The 18,194-nt window shown below is 33.9% G+C and overlaps 2 protein-coding genes across 5 annotated transcripts; one reads left to right on the forward strand and one right to left on the reverse strand.

Annotated features, from left to right (window-relative positions):
- Positions 1–283: 283 nt before the first annotated feature.
- Positions 284–4,811, forward strand: LOC132633100 (uncharacterized). Its single transcript, XM_060349321.1, has 5 exons — positions 284–737; positions 1,992–2,209; positions 3,220–3,348; positions 4,359–4,490; positions 4,575–4,811. The coding sequence occupies exons 1-5, from the start codon at positions 398–400 to the stop codon at positions 4,686–4,688; spliced, it is 933 nt and encodes a 310-aa protein (XP_060205304.1). The 5' UTR covers positions 284–397; the 3' UTR covers positions 4,689–4,811.
- A 35-nt stretch (positions 4,812–4,846) lies between these two features.
- Positions 4,847–8,623, reverse strand: LOC132633098 (pectin acetylesterase 8-like). Of its 4 annotated transcripts, none has more exons than XM_060349318.1 (13): positions 8,490–8,623; positions 7,872–7,993; positions 7,678–7,760; positions 7,452–7,593; positions 7,264–7,343; positions 7,088–7,174; positions 6,861–6,985; positions 6,690–6,750; positions 6,495–6,548; positions 6,317–6,394; positions 6,114–6,219; positions 5,845–5,990; positions 4,847–5,738 (listed from the first exon to the last, which is right to left on the reverse strand). In XM_060349318.1, the coding sequence occupies exons 2-13, from the start codon at positions 7,990–7,992 to the stop codon at positions 5,649–5,651; spliced, it is 1,173 nt and encodes a 390-aa protein (XP_060205301.1). In that variant the 5' UTR covers position 7,993; positions 8,490–8,623; the 3' UTR covers positions 4,847–5,648. The 4 variants fall into 4 exon arrangements, with proteins under 4 accessions (XP_060205301.1, XP_060205300.1, XP_060205302.1 ...); XM_060349317.1 differs by lacking the exon at positions 8,490–8,623 and adding an exon at positions 8,359–8,471; XM_060349319.1 differs by lacking the exon at positions 8,490–8,623 and adding an exon at positions 8,359–8,471 and having other exon boundaries at positions 4,847–5,746.
- Positions 8,624–18,194: the final 9,571 nt, after the last annotated feature.

Genomic DNA, 18,194 nt, shown 5'->3' on the forward strand with positions numbered 1-18,194 from the left:
ACATTTTTGTCTAAAGTCAGACTTGTCACCGTACGTGTGAAATATTCGAAGTGAGTAGATGTATAAAAAAAAAACTAAAATAGACCCAAATTAAATAGTGAAATTTTCAACACAAGTGTCATTTATAAGTCCAAGCTGCCAGAAAAGCCCAGGTTAATTTGGGCCGTAGGCTCACTAAGCCCACATCACTGCCATTCCAATTCATTTCTGAACCAAACCCAACAACTAGCAACCATCAAACCGGATCACAATTTCTACCACCTACACCACTGCCACTGATGAAGTGATAAAATTCTAAAGATCATATAAGTGAAAACGAGTGGCTCTCTTCTTAACCCCAATTTTTCATTAATAACCGAAAGAGAAAAAAAAAACATGGCCCTAGAATCTGTACATCATGAAGGCAGCAATGACAAACACTATCACCCTTTCTAGCTCAACATTTTGGCACCACTACACAAAACCCATTTCAAGAATCAACCTGAATTCCAAAATTAGAGCATCATTATCTACCTCAGCCAACATGGCAACTGGCACAACTACAAAAGTAGCTCCAGCAATTATAGTTGGAGGTGGACGTGTAGGAAGAGCTTTACAAGATTTGGGTAATGGAGATGATGTTTTGGTTAAAAGGGGTGAACCTGTACCTATTGACTTTGAAGGTCCAATATTGGTTTGCACTAGAAATGATGATCTTGAAGCTGTACTTGAAGCTACTCCTAAATCTCGTTGGAGCGGTATGCTGCAATTCCCATTAATTACATTGTTACTCTCTAGTATTAGTAATCTCCTGATTAATTCAAGTTCCTGTTTACCCCCTCCCTCACTTTCATAATAAGTGGTGTTTATAGCTTATGCATACTCCTTAACAAATTGCGAGTGTGTTTACTAACGTACCCTAATCAAATTTTACCTCTTTCCTGGAAAAGCTACTTAATGATTCTTGATTACGTAAATAAGGGTAATTTTGGAAAAATAAGATTAATTTCTTCTTGAAATCTTAAAGCACCGCTTATTTCGAAACACAATGAAAAGCCTAAAACACCATTTATTAAAGAGAGGGAGTACTTTTTAGGGTTTAAAAAAATGAACCATAATTGAAACTTCTCATTTTATCTAGTTACACACAAGTTATAGTAGTATATTTAACCGAGTTTCAAAAATTTAAACTTGGTGGGCATTCTTTCCGGCCTTAGTAAAAAAAGGGTGAGTTTATCTCTTTAATGTCATGTCAACCCTGAAAGATAAATTTAGCAAACTCGGTTTTCCACCAAATCCATTGCACGAAAGAGATAATGCGCAACTTCGAATTGTCATTTATTTCCTTTATGGAAATGGCAAACCAATTCGTGATAGTCATACAAATGTTATGACATGTTTAAGACCATAAATTTCAAAAAAAAATAAAAAAAATCCTTCTTTCTTGAACTCCTTGCCCAATCAAATAGGTTCACATAAATTGAATACTAGTAGTATTTATTTTTCCCTAGTCCTACCATCCACAGTTTCATTTACCACATACCACAGCACTAATTTCCTTATAAGCTGTTATGCTCTAGATGTTATTATCGGTTGACTACTTGCTACAATTGAAGCTAAGCTTTGGCGCTGCCTAATATTCGTGCTGTCAAACGTTGGACTTGAATTTGGTCTTTAGGGAGAGCATAACAAACGTCAAAGAATATTTGCTGTCTACTATTAAGATTATGTATGAAATGACATTTCAGTTTGAAATTTTAGCAGTATGCGACGCTCCACTCTAATTGTAGTGTTGTTAATGTGATATTTAGTTTGTTTTCTCATGTATAGACAGTATTACTTCCTTTTTTGCATGAATAGACAGTGCATTCTTTCCTCTCTTTTTTTATGAGTGTCAGTGCATTAGTTCCTGTTCTTTTAGTTTTTCTTTTTTCTTTTTCCCTAGTGTGTAGTTTACGCTTACTTATGTTTCAATGGATGATGTGACCCTGTCATAAATTTTGATGTAGCAGATTTGGTATTTTTCCAGAATGGGATGCTGGAGCCTTGGTTCCAAAGTAAAGGCCTCAGAGATGCAGACCAAGTTTTGGCATATTTTGCAGTATCAAAGCTTGGTGAACCCCCAACTGATGGGAAAACTGATACAAATCCAGAAGGATTGACTGCCGCTTATGGAAAATGGGCATCTGCAGTGGCTGCAAGATTGCATGCTGGAGGACTCTCTTGCAAGGTAAAGAATGGCTTCACATCGTATTATTTGCTCATTAAACATTATATATCATGCAATGAAAAATTCCCGTTTGATGCTATTGAAGGTTGGCTAGTTCCTGTTTATCGGAGTAGGGCTGGTCTGAGTTTAGTGTGGTGTACTTTGAGGACTTCAACATGTAACATTAGCTTCAGTATTGTCCTCCATGATGAACTAGACTCACTTTCCTCCATTTTGAGGCTTCTTATACAACAGTTTTATACTGCACTAAATACTACTGAGACTTTGGTAGTATACCTCTCCGATGTATGGTCTGTAAGACACTCCATATGTCGGGAAATTCTGCTGAAACTTATTATTTTCGATTCGCTTAACCTCTAACCCTTCCAATACCTACTAAACATGGTTTTAAACACTTATGACCTTAAGGATAACCTTGTTTTCCGAGCTTACGTCGACTAACTCACAACGCAACTTAATGTACAAAAATACGGGATGTAACATCCTCCCCCTTAGGAACATTCGTCCTCGAATGTAGAGGCGTATATGAGAGGAATTAACTCTTAAAGGATTTTACAAAATTTTCTACAGAGTATCTTCTGTAAACAGGACTATCCCAAACCTGTCACGCAGCCAGAAAACATTCTATATGCTTCACAGGGCCACAGACAAGTAAGAACATCTCATCGGGCCTCACATGGCCATCAAATATCAAATGAAGCCATCGTAATCTGTATTTCATAAAGAAAAAGGATAAACTGTGTGGCCAAAAGGAGATAACGATTTTGCCCATTCAAATTGAAAGGTGATATAAAATCGTTGCAAGAGATTGTAGAACTCTTCCTTTTTTTATTTCATCTTGTACCTTACAAAGTATAGTCTTTAGAGATGACATATCTTTTTTATATTTTCACCTGCTAGTTACAAGGTCTAGGAAGTCCATTATTCATCTTTCAGCACTGTGCCTTTAGTAGCTTGCAATGGACTGCTACTCAAATCTGTAATGCATTTTGCTTTTTGTTAAAAAATAGGTACTTGATGAGGAGCCTTTTCAGAAGCAAATGCTGGAGAAGCTTATATGGATATGTGCTTTCATGCTGGTTGGAGCTCGCCATCCTGGAGCAACAGTAGGAGCTGTTGAAAAAGAGTACCGCTCTGAGGTGAGTGACTCATCTGTGAAACCCTTTGAAAAATCCACTTTTAATTTGCTTTTGAAAGGTTAAGTTGCATTATTTGTTTATCATTTTTAATGGTGCTACATTGTTAGAATCAACTATCCTCACCCCATAAGTCAAAAGGCTACAATTTTTTTTAAAATTTTCAAAAGGAAAAAAAAAAAAAAAAATCCAATGAGGCTACCTTGTTTTAAGTGAGAGGGACAGAAAACACTGGCATTGATTTTTATTGCTATTACCCAAGTACAGAGTCCTTGTATGAAGTTATAACATCGCTCAAGTAACTACTGTACTTGATTCAGTTTTCAGCGGACTTTCCCTTTTGTAGGATGAATAGGATTAACAAAAACACTGTTTGTTTACCATACATGGTCCTTTTTTTATATAACCAAAAATCTCTAAGGACCAGTGGCACATGGTTAGAAACTCAATGTATATTGGGCCTGTCCCTCTATCTCTCCCACTTAATTACCCACATATTTATTGTGTTAATGGCATACATATATGCAGTGTATTAAGAGAAAGTGGTGGTGTTGCTTATCAACTCTGTTTCTATTCTCTAATTAGCATAGTTGTTGCTTGAGGCCACACCAATGGAACATTATTATATGGTTCTACGGTAATACTTGTATCTTCGAATGCATGTTGTCACTGTTTAGGCCTACCATACGTTGATGCAAAGGGACTAAATGCACTCATGAAAGTTTTTGTTCCAGTAATACCAACTTGAATCACGTGCATCCGCAAGAAAAGACTACTATCTTTTTTATTCTCCTTTTTCCAAACCAAGGTGGCTTGCCCGTGTTTCCTTTTTTTATTCTCCTTTTTCCAAACTAAGGTGGCTTGCCAGGGGCCACATTGTTAGTCTTCCCCCCTGTAAAATGAGGAAATTACAGTCAGATGCTTCGCTTGTTTAGCTCTCAGAATGAATGTGGCTAATGCAGACGATAATCTAGATGCCAAGACGTTACTAAACTAAGTTTTGCTGCTTTCAGGTGTCTAAACTGATTGCTGAGCTTGCGGCTGCAGCTGCTGCAGAGAAAGGCCTAGTTTTTGAGGATGCCATGGAGGATAGGCTCTGCGCTTACTCACGAGCAGTTGCGCACTTTCCAACAGCTGTCAAGGAGGTAAGAAATTTTAGATTTCTTAATTGACATTACATTTTGAATCGTGTGCTTTAACCAATCCCATTTGTCTGACACCTTGCGTAGTTCAAATGGAGAAACGGGTGGTTTTATTCACTCTCTGAGAAGGCTATTGCAGAAGGGAAACCGGATCCATGCCCATTACATACTGCATGGCTTAAAGAACTAAAAATAGTCTAAGATATAACTGTTACTTGATATATTATGATGGTTGAGGCCCTCTACTTGTCTTTTGGAGGTTGTATATGAGAGCTGCTGTATCAATTCACTGTAATGTAAAAGTCGTCCTCGTTATTTCTGGCTTGATTGGTGCAAAAGCTTTTAGCTTTGTGACGTGCCTCGCATAATTTTCTTTTCTCAAAAATTTTTAGAAAATTTCAAAAGGTTTCAGACTACCGTCACGAAAATTAAATGCTTGATGTTCGACTTATGTGAGTACACTTTTGTCTTCAAGTAACTTCTCATATTAAAGAGACTTCTTTGATGTCTCGTCTGAAACCTTAATGCACATCGAGTGAAGAGAGACCAACAACAACATACCTAGTGAATCCCACAACGTGGGGTCTGGGGAGGGTAGAGAGACCATATAGTCTAAATCTTCAAACTGAGCTTTTTCAACCAGTCAAATAAAATCAAATAATTATTTCTATCCATAAACTTGTACTTGCCTTACAGTATGTAAAGCTCTATTGATTGTTCTCCTTTAATTATACCCTGCAATCTTATCTTGGGAAAATGTCTTGTTTTAAAAAATAGTACATTTTGCTATAAAGAAAAGGTAAATAGTATTTTTTTTTTCCTTTTCCTTTTTATTTATTAGTTTTTGTCTGCGTCAGTGCTTCTGATAATTCGTTGGTTTATATGTGAATATCTACGAAATTGCTAGGTCCCATGACCGATATCCGAGAACTCTTTTTCAATAATAAGGTAGATAAATCTACAACAAGATCTATAAGTTAATATGGAAAATATACCCGTCCGAGATTTAAAAAGAGAGCTGTCAAATAACAGAAGCTAGCATATTGCAAGCACCTCATAATCAGTGAAAGAAACAGTAATTGAAATCTAAACAAAGTTAATTTTGCATTAGCTGGATACTGAATCAGTAGCTTAGTAGAGCATCTAGTTTCATAAAGTTCACTAGCAATCTTTAGCAAAAGGGTATGGGTCTAAATGTTGATGAAATCCTACTCTGTCAAAGTACCAATCACCAACCGCTTCGGCAATTGTCTGCAAAGCTAACATGTTACAACAAAATTTGTTATAAACTCATAAGCTAAAATTAAGAATGATACAGAGGCACATGATTGAAATTCAAAAACAAAAGAAAGATTACCTTATCAAGTATTGTCAGAGAGATAGTATTGAACCAGTAATTCGTCCACATAATTCTACCATGAGTGTGACAAGACGTGATGAAATAACCCCTCGTATAACAAGGGGTGACTCCCATGAATGTCTTTAAGAACTCCACTCCAAAAGCTATTAAAAGAAGGAAAAGACAAATGAAACAAGTTAACTAGAATTAGAGGAGATAAAGAGCCATGTATGCTTGTGTGGTTTGAAAGGCATGGATTAGTTGATCACTAGAAAAGTGCTACTAACCTTGAATGATTATTCGTTGGCTAAGCGTGCAGTTACTTATTTGAGCCTTGCAATGATCCCATGCACGTTGAGGATCGAGGTATGCAGGAACCAATGTGCTATTAATCTGGAAGAAAATTTCTTTTAGACTTTAGAGAAACTTAAAAAGGAGGAGAATAAAATTCTTAAAACGAGAGAAATTGAGATTTGTTTCCTTAATTAACCTGCCAAGAATCATAGGCTGAATTGATTATAAACATTGGAGTATGAACATATGGAACAACATTTTGAGGGAAGAAGCACTGCACCATCATTAAAGAAAACTAATGCTATAATTAGAGGGCAATATCAATATAACATTGGCAAATGGTTTTTGTTTCTAAAACTTCAACTCTTATGTACCAGACTCGGTTCCATTGCAGAGGTGCACGATGGAGGCAAATTCTTAGTGGATCCCTTAAACAAGAGGAAATAAAATGTTATAGTAGAGCAAATTTAGAATGTAACTTCTCTTTTTTTTCTCTTTTTTAATTTGTAGTCTAACTCGCATCTACTTGTAAGCATAATACTAGAACAAAAAAGATGATTGAGACTTACATGTAGAGTTACAACTCTGTTATACATCTCTTGGATATATGAAGTACCAGAGATGGTCTTCCTACATAAATCATGAAATGATTGAGTTTGGCATGCACATAAAATAATAAGACGATCAAACATCATTTTCTTGAGTGATAGCATAATTCATATATAGCAAAAGGAGCTCACGCGTTGATGAAGAAGCCTGCGTTTGCAACGCACTTAACTCTGGCATTCTCTGGCAGGAAGGATCTGAACTTGTCGCAGTTCAAGATTGTAGACAATCCTCCTGCTGAAGTTCCAGATAGGATTGCCTGACATTGTGTAATAGTTGTTTTTTTCAAGATTTAGCTAATTGGAAAAAATAAAAAGAACTTACATTTTACAGTAAGTGCATGAATTCAGTTGAATCTTACATTTTCAGCATTTCGCATTCCTTTCTGTGATAAATCATCCATAATGGCTTTAAAGATTCTTGCCCCTCTATAATAAAGTTTGGTATCCTAATATAGTGTAGATTGACACAAATGTTATAAAGCTGGAGAAATTTTCCAATACGATCGAGAGATATACGTAGTACTGTGCTACTTACAGGGTCGACATCTTCAACATCACCAGTGAAAGAAGATCCATCACAATACCTAACCAATACTCTGTTCCAGTTGTAAAAGTCTATAAAACTCCAAATTTTACAATAATTAGTAGTTGCCAAAAAGTTACACGTACGAAGAAAAAGAAGAAAGCAAGAAAAATGTAATATTTGAAACATGAGCAGTTCACCTGGATTAGTTTTGGGATCGTTATGAAGAATGCCTCCAAATGTATAGGTAGGTGGTTGCTGCAACTGCATCTTCGTGGAAGAACCTAAGCGTCCATTTGAACGATTATAGCAATTCGAGATTTTGTCACACCAGCCACCTCCCTAAATATATGAATACTTTCCAGAGTTATAACAAAGCATATTATAAGAAGAAAAAAAAAAAGAAGAATTATAGATGTAACAAACTTCAATGGTGATGATCCAGCTGCGAAGGCCGCTACCATGTCCCATATCCAGATGATATGCTGGTGGACTCCCATCAAGGCACACTGTTGATGACTCATAACAAATACGTAGTTAATACTTTTTGTAGTATACAAGTTTGCGGGTGGACTCCCATCAAGAAAATGTATATATTGTTGTGCAGACAAATATTTTACCTGCGCCTTCAGCAGTGGCGCTGTGAAGTATTGTGATGTTCACTGTCGGTTCTTGTGGTTGTACCACAATAGCTCTCAACATTGTTGAAAACACTAGCAAAGCTAACCAAAAATTTGCCATCCTGCAAAATTTTCAAGTAAGCAATGTTGGTTCTTGCTTATATTACTTTTTTTTTTTTTTTAAGATTAGGCTGGTAAAAAATTACTTATTGAATTAGTACTTGACCGATAGTGATAAATAAAAATACAATACAAATGGAGAACACCCCTAGCAAGCAACCAGAGACCAGAAACAAGGGGGTGCAAGCATATGCAAAATGACCATAGACTAGTAGAGCTAATATTGCTTATCTAAAAGTTGGTTCTGTTAAAATCAACATTTGTAAGGAGAAACAAGGTATTGCCAAGTTTTAGTTAAAACAATTAAGAATAGAGAAACAATTATAAACGGAAACAACTCAGACACAATGGATTAATGAAAGAATACTTCTTGTTGTGCTGCAAGATTATCTTGTTCTTCTTAAAGCAAAAGAAAGGAGGTTTTAGAAGGAAAAAGCAAACAATGCTTATGAATAAACTTAATTAGAAGTAGAGATGGATGAGCTAGTTTGAGTTTACCTATCTATTTATAAGCAAATGGTCTTCAGTAAACTGCTTCTTTTTTTCTGTTGTCAACAGTTATTTTCCTTCATATTACGCTCAAAGCTGTGATCCAATAGGGGCAGATTTGAAAAGTACAAATGTACATTAATGGGAATATGGAATTGAAGAACCAATATCTCAACTTGTCAAACAAGTCTATTCATAGTAACCAAGTAAATAATGATAAGTAAATTAGACCAGGAAAAAGTTCAATCAGCCACATATTTTTTGTGTCTTCAATTAATGTATTAGGTACATATCCCATCAAACTGTTATAAAAGGGTCAAGCTATGTAATGCTACTATATTAGACATTGATATTTTATGGAACTGTACTACCTATATATGTAATGCCATGTATTTTTTTTTTCTTTCTAACAAACAGAATTCTTTAAAAGGAACTCTATGGCATTGATCAACCTCTTCATATCATCATCCAAAGATTCAGTCCTTCAGTTATAATTGATGAACCTTCCACTAATAGATGATTAGGACTCATAAATTGACTCTACGTGACATGTGACTATACTTTTTAGGCATCCATTTATTATGAATTGAAGAATTACCTCTACACAACATGTGATATGTTTTAAATGATTTTTTTTAAAAAAAAATGTATGATGATTTATTGTAAATAGAAGAAGTTACGTAGGCAAAAGGTTGAATACGTAATTTAAACTAAAATAAATAATGATATTTTTCATATATAATCCCACATGAAAATAATTCCTACACTACCAATTATTTAATCCTTAAGAAATTCTATAGTTTAAACTTAAGAAGAAGAGAAAAGCACGCCAAAGAAATGATAAAACATACTCCAGCTTTTTATAATACTAATATACATGGATGTGTTTTCTCTACTTAGTGTGGAACTCAAAAATCAATATCATTTTCAAAACGAAATAGAAATTATTTAATTAGCTCTACTCTTCCAAAGTGCATTGATGAGAATACAACAACATATATGAGAACAATAGTGCTCAGCCATAACCAAAATCTAATTGTATTCTAAGGGAAAAGTGGAATTTTTTTCATACCCTCTCTTCGTAATCAGCATTCCAAATAAGTGGTTTCCTTCATTGTCACATAAATTATGCCATGACATGTGCACTTAAATGTAAATTTTAGGGACAAGACATAAAAATACACCTAAACTATGGTGAAATTATCAATTACACAACTGAGCTTATTTTGTTGTTGTATTATTTACCCCCTTCGCACGCTAATTTTTCAGCAAAAAAAGTTAAAACGCAGCATGTACAAGCACCTATGTAATATGAATTCAACGATAGAATTAATGTAAGTCCAAAGGGAGAAATGGCTCAGAAAATATTTTGCAACAGATCAACGACATAATATTCATCAAGAATTAATTCCAACGATGAAATGTAATATGAATTCAACGACAGAGTTAATGAAAATGGAGACAGATTTTTTTGGCACTGAACTTGGAAACAGATACTATCTATACGTGGCTAATCCATCACAAAGTTCGCAATGAATTCGTTTTTGCCGTCACGAAGTGATTAGCTGTGAGCTTATTAGTGACGGGTGCAATCCATCGCCTAACTTATTTTGCCACAACAATATACATGTTGTTTTGTGAAGAAATCGGTCTTTCACCACATAATTGATCATCAAAGACAAATTATTCACCCGAGCATGCCCACCACCCAAAGTGATTACGCAGATGCCCATGCTTATTTTTGACGTAATGTCAGCGTGACGTCAACACTTGCTTCAGCAGTGTGACTGTCACACTAGCTTAGTGAAGAGGGTAAATAATACAAACAAAATAAGTTCAGGGGATAGGACCCACCTTAAGTGTGTAATGTGGCAACTTCATCATAATTTAGGTATGTTTCATTGCCTTATCTCTAAATTTTAAACACTCTCTGTTCAATCACTAGTAATGGATTAAAGAATTACTTCTATATGACATGTGTTATACTTTCAATGCAAATTTCAGTGATTCTCTATGCAATGATTTATTGTGAATTACCGTTTGAATTTGAAGAAGTTGCATATGTAAAACGTCTAATGCGTGAATATACTAAAATTAATGATGAAAAATAAACTAAACTTTATGAAATATATACCATAGATTGTTTGATCCTTAACTTTAAGAAGTAATGTAGTTCAAGCATAAGAACAAGAAGAAAAAAATAAGATTCATAATCTTATTGATTTTATATATGGCATTCATCCGCTTTATGTTTTGCAAATTGAATGTTCAATATTCTTTATATTCTAATTCACCATTTACTAAACTCTTTTATAGGGAAGCTATCAGGAAATATTACAACAGCTAATACAAACTCAGGCTGGTATTGATTTCATCACCCTCAGATCAACCAAATACACTTACTGACCATCCATTAGCTGTGGAACCTATAAATCTTGGTCCCATTACTGGCAACATTGATGAGGTTAATGCGTCCATTTCGGAGGATGATTGATGATCATCACCCTCCAGACTCGCATTAATAAGACTTTTTGTTTGTGGACTTCTTTGTTGGTGACGATATTTTAAACATACAATTATTATACGCATTTTTCTATCTATTTTGGACTGGTAGAATATTAATTTATATTAACTTCAGTTATTTTAAAGCATATATAATAGTTTTCATATAATATGCTTGAACAATGTCTATTTAAAATATGAAAAAAACCATTAAAATAAATTGTGACGATTATTTTTTTTTTGTACCAAAATTTTAACATATAAAATAAAATGTTGCGACAGTTTTCTGGGCATTACAAATTGTTCCACTAATATTTGATCATGAGCTATGAAATAAGAGAATCATAATGTTGAATATATAAAGTTTTCTGTATGCATTGCATTTATTTTTATCATAAGTATTACAAAGTTATTCTCAAAGCTAAATAACAATTATGCAAATTAAAGTAATCTTACTAAGGGAAAGCACATGATACATTATCTAAGGATTCGAAATTACAGACCTCAGGATGATACTCATCATAAAGCATCTTGGCGTCACATATAAATTCTGGTACTCCATCTCTACATCTGCTCTCTAAAATTGTCCAAAGAACATTGTATTGACTTTCTGCTTCTGTTAAATAATCAACGCATTGCGAAAGACATGCTTCTTCTATTGATGGAGGGTATGTTTCACAATTTACTAATGTCATAGACAATATAAACAAAAACATACAAATCTGCTCCAATGTGATCATCCGATTACAAGCCATTATTTTATTTATTTTTCGTGTGAGGAAAACCAATTATCTAATGACGTTAGAAATTTTCATAAACACAATTTTAAGCTAAGAATTTATATAAACTAGAAATATTATAACAACAGAAAGTGCACTCGGCGGGTGTATTAATTACCACTTTAATTGATTAATTCTTATATATATATATATATATATATATATATATATATATATATATTACTACTATATATAAGGGAGAATATCAATTTTTTGTAGTCCTCACATGACTTTTTTTGTCTCCTTTTACCCTTAATTAAGTTTTTTATTACTTTGTGAACCCTTACAAATTTTGGTATATTACTACTATATATAAGGAAGAATATCAATTTTTTGTAGTCCCCACATGATTTTTTTGTCTCGTTTTACCCTTAATTAAATTTTTTATTACTTTGTGAACTCTTACAAATTTTGGTATACTACTACTATATATAAAGGAGAATATCAATTTTTTGTAGTCCTCACATGACTTTTTTGTCTCTTTTTACCCTTAATTAAATTCTTTATTACTTTGTGAACTCTTACAAATTTTGGTAAATTTTGAGAACTTTAAGGGTTTTTTTATGCCACTAAAGATGATGTCATGGAAAAGATTAGTGGTCCCCACAAAATATGCTTAGACATATTTGAGTCTTTTATGAAGTATATTAAATTTGTTTATAATTATATTTTTCCTTAAGCATTTATTATAGACACTTAAAGAATATAATTATCATGTCAATCAAATTCTATAATATAGGCTTAATTATTGAATTAAAATATTATTTTTATAATACTATTTATTAATTGTTGATGTTAATTACCAATTATCATTTGCTATTTAAAATTTTTATTCGTCCGGTTATAGATAAAGTTTTTTATTTTCTCCTGTAATTTTGTGTCATACATGCTGGCAAAAATAAGTAATTAACAAAGATCTCACTTAAGGTAAGATTAGGTTTTAAATCAAAAGAATAAATACAAATAGACTATCATTGTTAAATATACTTAAAAATGAATCGAAATTGTAAATTATAGTCCGAAGTATGTTAATTAATTAATCAAATTTTACTTGCACACGCTTGTCGCACCCCATTTTAACCGGGTTGATTTAGGGAGTATGACGTATTGGTGAGTCCTATTTATTTTTATTTAAGGAGTCGCCACCTAATTAATTTAACGGTGAATTAGGACACCTAGAGGTTAACTAAGGCAAAGTTAAAACTAAACCTCAATTAATAGTCTGCTTAACCAGTATGATTCTAGGTAAGGCTCTATATTATCCTAAAGGGAAGGGGTTAGGCATCCTTTAGAATCCGTTAACTTACGGTTATCCGACCAAACTTAGGTTAATTAATTAAAGTTAAATATCGTGCTTAAATTTTAAGAAAATGACTTATAATATTTACTAAGGTTTTAAAGAAAAATATAATAACGTTGTTTAAAATAAGATTTAAAAATATGCTAAGGTTTTAAAAAATGCCATTTAAAACAAGACTTCTAGGATAATTTGCACAAAAGAGGACTTTAAATACTACTTAAAAATATGACTTAGAATAAACTATAAACTATAAATTTGCACAAAAAGAGACTTCGAATGTTATTTAAAATAAACTATAAATATTGCTAAGCTTTAAATAATAATGTTATTTTAAAAAATGAGACTTGCAAAATATAATGAGTTTTCTCTTTTTAACTTTATTTAACTATGCTCGGCTAAAAAATATGTATAATCGGATGAATCTTGAAAACAATGTTTATAAAATATACTTGAGTTATATGTGCGCATTAGCGACGCTTTAGAAATGTCTATGATAGTAAGAATAAAATATGATTCCCTTTACTTAAAATATATAGTCAAGCTGTTTTGCAAATCAACTGTTCCAAATAAAATAAATATTAGACATTATAAATAGTTTTAACATGAAAAGAAGAGAATAAAACTTATGGAATTAATTGTTAGTTTCCTTGGATTAACTACCCATTACTAAAACTAACCCCACTAATTTTGCTAAGGTTCATCTAAGTTAAGGAAATAACAAAGTAAAGTATTAGTTGCACAAATACAAATCAAATGCATAAAAATGAATAAAGGATCAAGTGATATTAAATGGGCTCAGCCCATTTTAGGACTGCTGATCTGCTGCTGTTGTCTATTGGGCTTTGGCCCAGAAACTTTGCTTTCTATATTTTTTGTTGCGGACAGAACTGGACAGGAGAGAGGTCACATTGGGCTTTTAGCCCAACTCCGAATGCGGAAGAAGACGAGTCTCTCAGACTCGTACGAGATGGTCATGCATAAAAACGGAAGAAAAGGATTAGTACGTAATCAATGAATAAGGCTAAACATGTGAAATAAAAGAAAGAAAGGATCAGTGACTTATATATATACAATGTATATTTGAGTATACTCCATATATTAAAACACTCATAAGTGTATGGAAATGTTCCAACCAATCGACTATGCTAAACACAGAAATTCAATTTTAGAAACATCGAAACAGTAGCAGCTAGGCTTAATATTACACTCTCATCACATGAAGCATTCATTTTCTTTAAAACCAGTGATTTCCTAAATATAGTGTCAACATTATATTATAGCAGTCAATAATTAATAAAGGACAGACACCATGACGGAAACAGAACAGCAGCATAGGAGATTCTTACGAGCATAACCATGGTTCCAATCAACAGATATAATAACCAAACAGATAGGCAGCACAGCAGTAGCAGTCGACTCACAAATACACTATGGTAATTTGCAGGGGTGATAGAGACCACATAAAAGACACGAATGACTCAAGGAGTAGGGTAAACTTAAAACTACCTTTATAGAAGATGTTATGCTTTAGTAATTTCAGGCAATGTATTTGAGACAACCAAGCAATTAGTCATGCTAAACTTAGAAACGCAGGTAGCTTTGACAAACTAAACATGATCTTCAATTCAATGGAAACTTGTATAATTTATCATTACATCCATTAGCATAAACAAACAATAAGTCTTGAAAACAAAATTCGTCAAGAGTGGACTGAGTAATCTTAGAGAAAATCAAGGCATTACAGAGAAGTTATAATAGGATAAGAAATTGCTATAATATACCATAGCATAGCTCTCAAGTTGACACACATTCTATTCAATCAAAAGGTGACCACATTTCTGACCATGAAGACTTTAATATTCAAATAAAGCTTTTAGTTTATCCTCCATCCTCCTCACGTTTAATTCATTTGACACTCCACAAAGCATACGCAACTAACATTGTCATTAAACTTCAATGTCTATAACAGAATGTCACTTTTCAACTAGGCCAATGCAGTAGAAAATTTATCAGTGGCAAACAACCGCTATATTCTCAACCCATTAACTAGCTATTCATTCCAGATGAATAACATTTCAGTCAGTTGTACCGAAATTTCTGAAATCAATATTGCTACAACAATCAACAGTTGAAGATGGCAATTGCTAAACCTTTTGATAGGCTAAATACACTGATGAGATAACTAAAATAGGCTGTAAGTAGAACCATTTGAGATTATATTTCCAAAAAATGATCAGTTATTTCGTATAAATCAAGGGCAGCAACCATTTCCTATAAAATCAACATCATATTCATGAAATTTCCTATAGCATAATGAGGGCATGAATGGAATTTCAGTCCAGATCAGTTTAGTTTACAGTAAGTATTTACTCATCCTAACGGACCTCAGAAAGGGATTTTAAGATCTATCATGAATACTAAATTAAAGCATCAAACTAAAGAAAGTTCAGGCAACAAAGGGGATTCTTCCTCAATAGCACATTAATATACTGCCACTTTAATTTATCCCTAAAGAACCAGATTTGATTTCAAAGGTTCATAAGCAGAGGTCATGTAGAAATCCAATAAGTTTCTCCAAAGAATTTTAAGCAGATTTAAGTAGCACCCAAAATGGTTTAGAAAGGCAAAATAAACCATCTAAAGATAGCAGGTTACTGTAAAGCACACACCAGTAGTTAAGTGAGTCGCAGGCAATTAGGGATGATAGATACTCCTCAAATTTCTTTTAAAAGCAGACTCTCAGATAGCAGTAGCAATGTACTAACCTAAAACAGGGGTTTGATGTAGATGTTCTACACATGAATACTAAAAGGAAGGGTAAACTACTCAACTCTGAGCGATCAAATAAATTTCACATGAAACAGAACATATAACTGAAATTAACTAATTTATTCTTTGAAGAACTAACCATCCTCTAAATCAAATACAACTAAAGCCTTGACACTTAGCAAGAAAAAAAAAACACTAATCACACCTGAGGTGTTTGTCCATGCGAAACCCGCCAAAACACAGATTATAACACATAATATTCCCACATAGATCAGAACTTTCAAAAAAGCGAAATGATAGGAAGAAACTAATCTGAAACTACTGTGATCATCTATTCACACATGAACACACAAATGGGTATTACTCGATCATACATGCTTCAAGCCTTAAGCATACTTACAATACGATAAATAAGTAGTTTCATCCTTCATTACTGTTCAAACGTCATGTGAAATAAGATTCAACCCTCCAAAACATCCTTGGGTAATTCAGTTATATCAAAATCCAACAAATCCACCAACTGGATACTAAACAAATTATTCATATTATTTTGTGTGAAGTAGGTGATTTAAACTTAATTTGATACTACAGATTTCATGGGTATTTCTTATTCGGAACAGATCTATTCTAACACATATGTAGATACCAAACTACACACACAAATCCCATAGGAGCAGTAAAATAAACTAATACAGGACAAACATTATTTAGCTAACTAACTCGTCACATAAACATTCTTAATCACAAAAAACGGCAAAAACTGAGTTAACACATAGTAACTAAGGAAACAGAAAAATGCAAAAAATAAATGGGAAAGGGGAATTACAGACCTTTTTCGGGTGCAGCGAAGTGAGGCGCGGGGTTTCGATGTCCACTAGAACACTACAGACTCCGGTCTCGAATTTACTCGGACTCGAATCAATTTGCAGGAACCAAAAGGGAATCAGAATAATTTTCTATTTTCGAATGAATATCCAAAAGATATTAAAATTGATGAAGACTTAATAATTTTCCACGGGAATTTGAAGCGATCAAAAGAACTTAAAATTTTAGGGGATTTCTGCGGCTAAACAACTTGTTCTTGGGGAATTTCATGAATCGAAAAAAAATCCCTCGGTTCTTGGGGGGGGGGGGGTTTCACCAATCAAAAATCCTCCTTATTTTTAGGGATTTCGGGTTCCACTAGCTCGTTTTTGCAAGGCAATTTTGGGGGTTCTCCAACCTGTCCCTAAACGATTCAACGCGCGACCATTTATAGGGTTTTGGCTCTTTTGAGTTGAAGAAAAAAGGAGAGTGGAGCGGGGGGACAAGACGAATGTGGGGAACAGAGGGAAGTGGGAGCGGGGCGTAGGCGGCGGTGGTGGGGAACATGAACAAGTGGGGGGAGCGGAGAAGAGGGGAGAAGAGAGAGGGAAAGAAGGAGAGAGAAGGGAGCGGGAGAGGGAGGCGGCGGGGGTGTGAAAATGAAGGAAACCCTGGTTTCCTTTGTTTAATGAAAACGGGTCGGGTCAAATGAGTACTGGGTCGGGTATGGTTTAAACAATGGGCTGGTTATTTTAAAATGTTGGGCTGACTGTTTTAAAATGTTGGGCCGGGGTAAATTAAATTGGGCTGGTAAATTAAAATGATGCCAGGTGAATTAAAAATGTGGACTGGTTTTGTGCATTGGTCCGAAAATAGTATGAGTTGATTGGGCTACTACATTTAAATAAAATACCTATTTAAATAAGTTGTGTTAAAATATTACTTAATATAAAATATGCAATTATTAGTGCTCAGATAAAAATGGCGTCGTAATAGCCATGCAATAGTATTTCGAAAATCCACAGTAAATAAACACTATTATTTAATTATGCAAAGATAAATGCGATGCGTTTGCGTAAGCTGGCAAAAATGCGCTGAAATGATAAAATGTGAGATATAATGATATTAATAATAAATAATAATAATAATAATAATAATCAGTATTGTAATAGGATAGTGAAACGCCGGCATTGATAAAAGACTAATAATTATAGTAAAATATAATATATATTTTTTTAATTTTCCAAAAATGTTAGAAGCATAAATAGGTATTTCGGAGGAGAGGCGGGACAAAATTGGGTGTCAACAACTTGTCACTCTTTGCCCGGTAATGATGAAAAGAGTTGTCGGGCAAAGACGTTGACTCAGTAGCCTATTTTGTCCCGGCTAAAGGAAACTTGAGAGGATTATGACCGAACTCCGGTCTCTGAGTTGCCTACATATCTCGGGTTGTACGAGAATCAGGTCGAGTGTAGTTCTGGGACAACTATGACACCTTACGACTAATGAACCCCGATTGACGCGAATCTTGCAAAACATTGTCCCAGTGTTGAATTATGA

The sequence above is a fragment of the Lycium barbarum genome, chromosome 3 (assembly GCF_019175385.1).
Source record: "Lycium barbarum isolate Lr01 chromosome 3, ASM1917538v2, whole genome shotgun sequence".
NCBI classification, from domain to species: Eukaryota; Viridiplantae; Streptophyta; class Magnoliopsida; order Solanales; family Solanaceae; genus Lycium; species Lycium barbarum.

What these genes read in the sequence shown, in the direction of transcription:
- LOC132633098 (XM_060349318.1), bottom strand. Translation starts at nt 7,992, where the DNA reads ATGGCAAATTTTTGGTTAGCTTTGCTAGTGTTTTCAACAATGTTGAGA. An exon ending in GCAGGCTTCTTCATCAACGC is followed by an intron (nt 6,751 to 6,860) that starts GTGAGCTCCTTT and finishes TGATTTATGTAG; the next exon opens with GAAGACCATCTCTGGTACTT. An exon ending in CTCTGACAATACTTGATAAG is followed by an intron (nt 5,739 to 5,844) that starts GTAATCTTTCTT and finishes TTAGCTTTGCAG; the next exon opens with ACAATTGCCGAAGCGGTTGG.
- LOC132633100 (XM_060349321.1), top strand. Translation starts at nt 398, where the DNA reads ATGAAGGCAGCAATGACAAACACTATCACCCTTTCTAGCTCAACATTT. An exon ending in TCCTAAATCTCGTTGGAGCG is followed by an intron (nt 738 to 1,991) that starts GTATGCTGCAAT and finishes TTGATGTAGCAG; the next exon opens with ATTTGGTATTTTTCCAGAAT. An exon ending in TTCCAACAGCTGTCAAGGAG is followed by an intron (nt 4,491 to 4,574) that starts GTAAGAAATTTT and finishes CACCTTGCGTAG; the next exon opens with TTCAAATGGAGAAACGGGTG.